Source organism: Guillardia theta (genome assembly GCF_000315625.1).
Source record: "Guillardia theta CCMP2712 unplaced genomic scaffold GUITHscaffold_53, whole genome shotgun sequence".
Lineage (NCBI taxonomy): Eukaryota > Cryptophyceae > Pyrenomonadales > Geminigeraceae > Guillardia > Guillardia theta.
The window spans coordinates 53,589-61,160 of record NW_005434621.1 but is presented as its reverse complement, the minus strand read 5'-3'; the positions used below and the strand labels follow the sequence as shown (position 1 = coordinate 61,160).

The window sequence follows — 7,572 nt, the reverse complement described above, 5'->3', positions numbered from 1 at the left end:
TGGTGGTGGTGTAGGAGGAGGAGGAGGAGGAATGTATTCTTTCAGGAGGAATGAATGCAGCAGCAGCGATCCGAACAATCTGCGCGAGGCCCGAGAGACGCCGGCATCCCAGGGATCCTCCCATGGTGTCTCATATCGCCTGGTCCCGAGGCTGAGGAGCCATGGCGTCTCTTCATCGCAGCACGACAACTCGTCGCCGGTGCGGCAACCGATGCGCATCGGCCTCGTTCTTCCTCAGAAGAAGAAACGGATCCTGGAACACCTTCAGCAGAGCTTTGCGGCAAGGGGGATCCGAGTGAAGTGAGTGAGAGGCATGGAGGAGATCAGTTGACGATGATGCTGACATGGCATGCGGAAGCTTCGAGGACCTCGAGATGGATGGAGCGGCGCCAGGGAGATGGGACGGAGCCGTACTCCTCAGCCATTCGCAGTGAGCCAGCAGTGAAGACTGGGAAAGGGGGGACGGGGGCTGACGGCAGTGATGCTCATGCTAGGCATCTGTTTGCTTGCGAGGAAGAATCCGTGGAGAAGCAGAGGCTGGTGGATCAGATGCAGAGGTGAAGGGAGGATGAGTGCGCGGAGCAATGACGCGCCTCCTCTGCCATGCTCTGAGAGTCTTGGTCGTCCAGGTGGGAGGAGCGCAACAAAGGCGTCCCCGTCCTCGATCCGATGAGGCTGCAGAGATTCATGAGCTCCAGGCCCAGGGTTGTTGACCGATCCTCTTGTTTGATTGTTGAGAGATCTTTTGCCTGTTTGGTGTGGTAGTTAGAGATGTTCACGCCTGATTGCTGTGAATAATACTTGCACTCTGAATCTTGAACGACTCCATGCCCTCACTGTTTGTCCTGCAGGTTGTTTCAAGGATGCAGGAGACGATCAGAGCTCAGGGGATGGACTTCCTGCGTTGCTGTCCTAAACTAGATCCTTGTCATGCTGTTCAAGGAAGTCTGGAGGACACGGGAGAGGGAGAGGGACAGAGGGAGAGGCAGGACAAGGGAAGAAGGGAAGGACAGGATGAGGTGGAACTGAAAGCGAAGGAGGAAGAAGTTGGAGACTTCCACTGGTCAATCAGGTAATACGTTTTCTTTCCATTCTAGTCGATCGTAGCATCAATTTCTTTTGGCTAGAATGCCAAAGAGTTTCGTGCTGGAGAATGGAGCTGACGTCGAGTTTGCTTTCAAGAACCATTCGATGAATCTTCCGGTTTTCTGGTCTCTTACTCTCTGAGCTCTCAATGAACAATTTTCAGGTTGTGATCAAACCTGTGTACGATGATGGGCGGTGGGGAACTTTCGAGTTTGCTCACAGAATGTGAGTTCTTTCTTTCCTCTGTAGAGCTTCCTCCCACGACTTGTTCATTGCCTGGGAACTTGAGGAGATCAGGAAAAGATTGCACAAAATTGTGCCATGTCTAGTGCAGGTGACCTGACGCCAGACATCTGTTTTCTCCTTACATCGATGCCAGGAGTTTGTGCCCCACAACAAGATGATCTATAAGGTGAGAGAGAGAGATCTAATGTTTTTGAAGGTAGAGATGATGGTTATCCGATGGACAGATCTATTGCGTTGGATCGCAGCTATGTGTCATTCACAGGTAGAGATCTGATGAACACCATGTGGTGGTGGTGGTGGTGGTGGTGGTGGTGGTGGTGGTGGTGGTGATGATGATGATGATGATGATGGTGGTGGTGGTGATGACGATGATGATGGTGATGATGATGGTCTAGTGATGGTGATGATGATGGTAATGGTGGTGGTGGTGATGGTTCTAGTGATGGTGGTGGTGGCTGAGGAGGAGATGAGAATGAGAACGATGACTTTGGTTTTGGATTTGATTTTGATTTTGATTTTGATGATTGTGAGGACTTTTGTCAAGAGTTGATCTTGTTGTCTATGATGACCTCGATCATCTTCAAACCTCCACGCTGCCTCACATCTCGCAGGCCGTCCATCCCCAACGACTTTGGCAGCAGGGAGAAATTCCTCCCCTTTTCTCGTGTCTCGTCCGACGCAATCGCCAGGCATGCCGCCTTCCCCCTGCTCCCCAGATGCTGAAGAGCTTCCAGGAAACTGCAGCAAGAGAACTCTGAGGACTACAGGAAGACCATCTCCGACGCGACCAAGTTGCCGGGTCAAGTCGCCTCCTCCTGTACACGCCTCTCCTGACGCGTCCCCTCAGCCTCTGCCCTCACGGCGATTCGGGATCTGATATGCCAGGCGATCGCCATGGAGTTCAACCACGACCCGCCTGGCCCCCCTCGGCTGTTCGGCGTCGACGTCGTTCGCAGACGAGGTTTCACGCTGGCACAAGTCTACAAGCATGATGATTTTTCATCGCTCTCAGACACGAATGAGTTCTACATCGTTGACCTCAACTACTTTCCGGGCTTTCACGGCATGAACAACTTCCCTGAGGTGATCATGACTGGCTGAGTTGGTGTTACTTGCTAACAGTGACATGTCAACGACGCAGGCACTGCGGGACGTCATTATGGAGTGCGTGAGAGGCGGCAGATCGAGCGAGAGGTCAGGGGAAGAACAAGCTTCTGCTCCCTCGCACGACTACCACCTCCTCTGTAGAGGGGTCTCGATAACAGCGGAGAGCGCAGGTCAGGTTCACCATGGGGGCAAGGAGCGAGTGCGAGCTGAAGTTGGACGAGCAGGTCTGATGACAGATTGCTGGGAGGACACAGACAAGTTCGATCCGAACGCAAAGAGCTCCGAGCCCCTGCACGGTTAGAGCCCTAGAGGAGGGGACGGGACGGGACAGGCGCACCCATGCTGCTTCATGTTATTCAAAATTGAAATCGCAAGAGAGGTCACGAGCTTGCAAAGACGATCTGTTCCCCTGGGATGCAACCCCCTACCTCTCATTCATCAGCTGTAGAGACGTGCATGTCCGCTGTCCAGGTTGTGAGGTTGTCGCGCAGGAGCTGCATGATGGTCGAGCTCTCCTTGTAGTGAGCCTCGTCCAGCGAGTCCACCTGCTCGATCGCATCATCGAAGGCCTTCTTGGCGAGCTTGCACGCCTCCTCGGTCTGCTTCAGAACCTCGAACTGCAGCACAGTGTAGTTGAGGGCAAGTCCAAGGCGGGTGGGGTTGGTAGGAGACAGCTTCTCTGCGATCTCGCTTGCGGTCTGGTAGGAAGCTCTTGAGCTCTCAGCGTACTTGGAGCGATCAGGCTCTGGGAGGCACTCAGCAAGGTAGCGAAAGTAGTCTCCTTTCATCTTGTTGTAGTAGACCAAGTTCTCATCATCGGCCGCGTTGGGGATAAGCTTCATATCGAGGAGCCTGATGATCTCCTCGCAGAGGAACTTCAGCTCTTCGTCCACCTTCACCCTGTACTCCCTGATCTTCTCCAAGCTGTCCGGGTCCTTCTTGTTTGCATCCTTCTCCTCCATCGCTGAAATGATACGGGACGAGGTACGGCGGTTGCCGACACAATGCTTGTATGCGATGGAGAGCATCTCTCTCTCCTCAAGGGTGAGCTGAGGGCCGAGCTCAACAATCTGCATCATTCCTTCCTTCATCTCGTCGTATCGCTCCGACTGCTCCGCGAGCTTCGCCATGAACACTAGTTGCTGCCGATCCTCCGCCATCGCGCCTGTACTATAGTCAAGAATGAACCCTGCGGGTCTTTAAAAACAGTATTAGAGGTTCCTGGCAGCAACTTTTGTACTACAGAACTAAAATTGGTATGTTGTAATACAAAAGCTGAGTCTTGGTGGTATATGATATAAAATTTTAAACATATTGGTACAAGAGAAGCTTTGGTATCTATACTCATCAGCAACTTAATACATTTTTATTTCTTCGAGAAATTTATATACAGATTTAGTATTTCTACTTATGGAAGAAAGTTAAAATACTTTTGTTTTCAACGTAGGGGGCCGGTGTGGCCGTATCACCCTTGTAGTCAATTTTGATCTGCACTACTATAGTCAAAATGTAGTCGAAAGGAAGCATTGTAGTCAAAGCTTTCTGGTATCATAGTCAATTAATATAAGGTCCTGTAGTCAATCATTGCGCTCTAGTCAATGTCAACGCCTCTACCACCCTCTGAACCCCCCCACTACACTTATAGTCAATATTTCCTTACGCCTTCCGGCCTTGTAGTCAATATTGTCAGCGGAGCTACGTACATCTTTAGTCAATACTGAGTCTGCCTCACTGAAATCAGTCTCCTGGCCATCTGTGGCCATGCTCGCCCCCACTCCAACAACTCTCTCCTTCCCTCCGCCCGCTCCCCCTCTTGCTCCCACCCACCCCACCCTCCCCTTCCCCAGCTCCTCTCTCCCTCTTTCTGTGCGTTCCTCCTGCTTCATCATCCCCCTCCCTCTGCTCCCTGCTCCTTGGACTCCCTGCTGCCTCTCCTGTAATCTCTCTATTTTCCGCCCCCATTCCTTGCGATCCCTCTATCCTCTACATCAATGACCACTTGCTCCCTCAGGCTCCTACTCTTGTCCTCCTCAAATACGCCAGGAGTTAGTTTGCTGCGCCACCTGCTGGTCCTGTGCTGCTGCGTCTCATCGCTGGTATCCCATGAAAGCGACAAGTGTTTCGTCACCCCACAGCGCAGGATCATGTCAGTAGATCCGTGCCGACAATGGAAGCTGAAGAGTCTGACGAGCTTGACGATGGCAGAGACAGCGGAGAAGACTTTAGCGTCAGGAGGATACTTGTGGGACCTGGAAACATGGAGCAGCCTCAGCGGGTTGGCGGCTGGGAGGTACGAGACGAGATGCTCTGCGACGAGGAGGAGGGGCCCAAGACAGACGATAGCATGCCAGCTGCGTCAGGTCGACCAACTTCCTCTTAGATCCCTGTGGTTCCTTTGGTTGCTTTCATCCTTTGACCCCTTGCATTCCTTTCGCTCTGTTCATCGTTTCATTCCTTTGTTGATTTATTCCTTTATTAATTCACTCCTTCTTTTCATGCCTTTGATCCCTTGGGTCTGCTCTGAGTCGTCCTTTACCACCCTCTCTAGATTTTGATGAGAACTCTGACTCGTCGATGTTGAGACAGACATTGACTGGACAACACCTGATGTACACTCGTGCGACTTGTTCCCGGATCCTATGGTGATCCCTTCTGACTTGCAGGAGGCCATTCAAGACAGATTGAAGCAACTTGTGGCATTCTTTGAAGAGTTCGAATACCTGGTGGGTAGAATTGTGTATTGCTGCAGAGGAAAGGAGGGGGAGGGGGAGCGAGAGCAAGCGCAAGAGGGAGGGGAGGGAGGGAGGGGAAGATTCGATGACGCTGGTTGAAGGTAAAGGGACATGTCACGGACTTCTACGTCAAAGACATGTGGAGTTCGATCCCTTCGGACTGGCGCGAGACTTTCGAGGTGAGCTTGCTTTCTAGCATGACAAGGGAAGGCCTGACCTGCTCCTGCACCTTCTGCTCGCTCCTCGGCTGCAGAAGCTCTCTGAGAGCGATTGCATCGAGATGATCGAAAGGATGAGCAACCCAAGGGAGGTGGTTCAGCTGCTGCAAGTCAAAGGTGCCCAGCGCAAGCTCCTGCTGCTCCTCCCACGGGCTGACGTGCGTGCCAGGGCTCAAATCCTGCTCCTCGTTGTTGAGGTTCTTGGGCCAGATCTCGCTGCTGGCCCTTGACAGGAAGACCAAGATTCGTCCATCCTGCGGGGACAGGATGAGGTGAGGGCGGGAGGGTGGTGGAGGGAGGAGGTTTGAGTGGAGCCAGGTGCGGGGAGGGCCTTGCAAGGGGCATGTCACCCAAGAAGATGCACGAGGTCTACACAGAGGGGCTGCATACTGGATGCTGTCGGCTGATGCTGTTGAGGAAGGTGGAGATGTTCCTCCAGTTCGTGAATCATACACTCTCCTCCTCCTCCTCCACCACCACCACCACCACCAACAGCAACAGCAACAGCAGCAGAAGCAACAACAACAGCAGCAACAGCAGCAACAACAGCAACAGCAACAGCAACAGCAACAGCAACAGCAACAGCAACAGACCTGCTCGTTCGCTCCTGGTGGACATCGGGTCGGGTCAGGGGTACCTGTGCCGGGCGCTCTCGTTCAAGTGAGGAAGTTCCTCTGCCATGATCCTCTCCTCAGCTCCCTCCTCTCATGTCGTGCCTCCCCCCTCCTCCTGGTTCTCCTCCTCCTCCTCCTCCTCCTATTTCTCTTACTTCTCCCTCCCTGGTTGCTGTCCTCTCCTCCCCTCGTTCCTCTTGCTTTCCTCCTTGCTTATGCCTTACCTTAGAGGGTCGATCGATGTGATCGGGATCGAACAAGATCCCAACAACATACAGGAAGCGAAGAGGTGAAGTGGAAGGAGATCAGTGCTAGGCAACATCGCTGATGTTGCAACAGGCTGGATGCCCAGGTAAGGAAGGAGTTGGAGTTCAACTTGCGGCGACAGGACAAGGGTGAGGACGCAGCGTCAGCCCAACTTGCATCTGTGAGAAGAGATGTCGTGTTTGTAGAGGAGCTGCAGAAGGAGTTGTGATGTTGAAACCGCGTGTATGAAAGTTGCAAAGATACGTTGAAATGGTGATACATGTGTATCATAATCGGATAGGAATGTCGATCAAGTGTGTGTTGCAAATACGTGTATGAATGCAAACGCGTGTATGAATGCAACTTTTGTGTGTGTGGCAAATATGTGTACGACTGCAACATGTATGAAAGCACAAGATGGAAATTTTGTTTGATGGATGCCGGAGATGAGATGACTTAGAACGATGTTACATGAAAGTAACGCAAAACGTTGGAGCAGGCAAACATAAAGTACCTGCAGCACCAGATAAAATGGAGGGAGGGAGGAGTCGTTTCAGCCCTCGCTGGAAACTTGCGGCACCGTGCTAGCAAGGAGGAGGACGTGGAGGAGCTGAACGAGACGAGCAGCATGCCAGCGGGCAAGCACAGGGCAATAGAGGAGCAGGAGCAGGAGCAGGAGCAGGAGGATGGCGGGGGGATCAGGAGCAGCATCGACAACTTTGGTCTGATCTGCCTGCATGCTTGTGGCGACCTGGTGCCGAACATGCTCGAGTACTTCGTTAAGACGAAAGGATGCTGTCATCTCTTCGCCGTCAGCTGCTGGTACCTCCTCTCCTTCCCTTCCTCGCCGATGCTGCCACAACCCTGCTTCTCGCTCCTCGCTCCTCGCTCCTCGCTCCTTCTCCTGCTAAATTTTCATACCAAAATCGTCAGTTCCTTATCTCGTCCTATCCCTGAGATCTGTTCTGCAGCTACATGAAGGTTCGCTGCAACGGCGCAAGGAGGAAAGAGGACGAGGACGAGGACGCCGGGCAGGAGGGAGAAAGTTTCATCAAGTACCCCATGAGCTCCTTCCTCTCTAGCCTCGGTCTGCCGCTGGGGCTTCCGCAGGATGAGGATGGATTCCAATTCAGAGAACAGGTAGGAGCAGGAGCAGGAGCAGGAGCAGGAGCAGGAGCAGGAGCAGGAGCAGGAGCAGGAGCAGGAGCAGGAGCAGGAGCAGGGCAGGGCGGTAGTCATGGGGAAAGAAAGGGGGCGGAGGGGGGATGGGACGGAGGAGGGACGGAGGAGGGAAGGAGGAGGATAACTGGGGTAGGAGAGGGG

The 7,572-nt window shown here is 53.0% G+C and overlaps 3 protein-coding genes across 3 annotated transcripts; 2 read left to right on the top strand and 1 right to left on the bottom strand.

Moving 5' to 3' along the window:
- Window positions 1-211: 211 nt before the first annotated feature.
- GUITHDRAFT_111570 (hypothetical protein) lies at window positions 212-2,669 on the top strand (the record flags this gene model as incomplete). Its single annotated transcript, XM_005829218.1, has 15 exons — window positions 212-300; window positions 359-430; window positions 495-557; window positions 630-705; window positions 852-1,072; window positions 1,128-1,203; window positions 1,250-1,281; window positions 1,336-1,420; window positions 1,466-1,498; window positions 1,557-1,594; window positions 2,067-2,131; window positions 2,180-2,293; window positions 2,345-2,415; window positions 2,474-2,500; window positions 2,610-2,669. 15 exons carry the CDS (start codon window positions 212-214, stop codon window positions 2,667-2,669), a joined length of 1,122 nt encoding a protein of 373 aa, XP_005829275.1.
- Window positions 2,670-2,776: 107 nt separating this feature from the next.
- GUITHDRAFT_153577 (hypothetical protein) lies at window positions 2,777-3,623 on the bottom strand. Its single transcript, XM_005829217.1, has one exon. It carries the CDS (start codon window positions 3,597-3,599, stop codon window positions 2,871-2,873), a length of 729 nt encoding a protein of 242 aa, XP_005829274.1. The 5' UTR covers window positions 3,600-3,623; the 3' UTR covers window positions 2,777-2,870.
- A 983-nt stretch (window positions 3,624-4,606) lies between these two features.
- On the top strand, window positions 4,607-7,393 carry GUITHDRAFT_141250 (hypothetical protein; the record flags this gene model as incomplete). The annotated part of the gene is made up of 12 exons (XM_005829216.1): window positions 4,607-4,729; window positions 5,103-5,162; window positions 5,273-5,350; window positions 5,425-5,506; window positions 5,559-5,661; window positions 5,708-5,810; window positions 6,021-6,049; window positions 6,233-6,292; window positions 6,343-6,430; window positions 6,749-7,071; window positions 7,221-7,304; window positions 7,360-7,393. The coding sequence occupies 12 exons, from the start codon at window positions 4,607-4,609 to the stop codon at window positions 7,391-7,393; spliced, it is 1,167 nt and encodes a 388-aa protein (XP_005829273.1).
- Window positions 7,394-7,572: the final 179 nt, after the last annotated feature.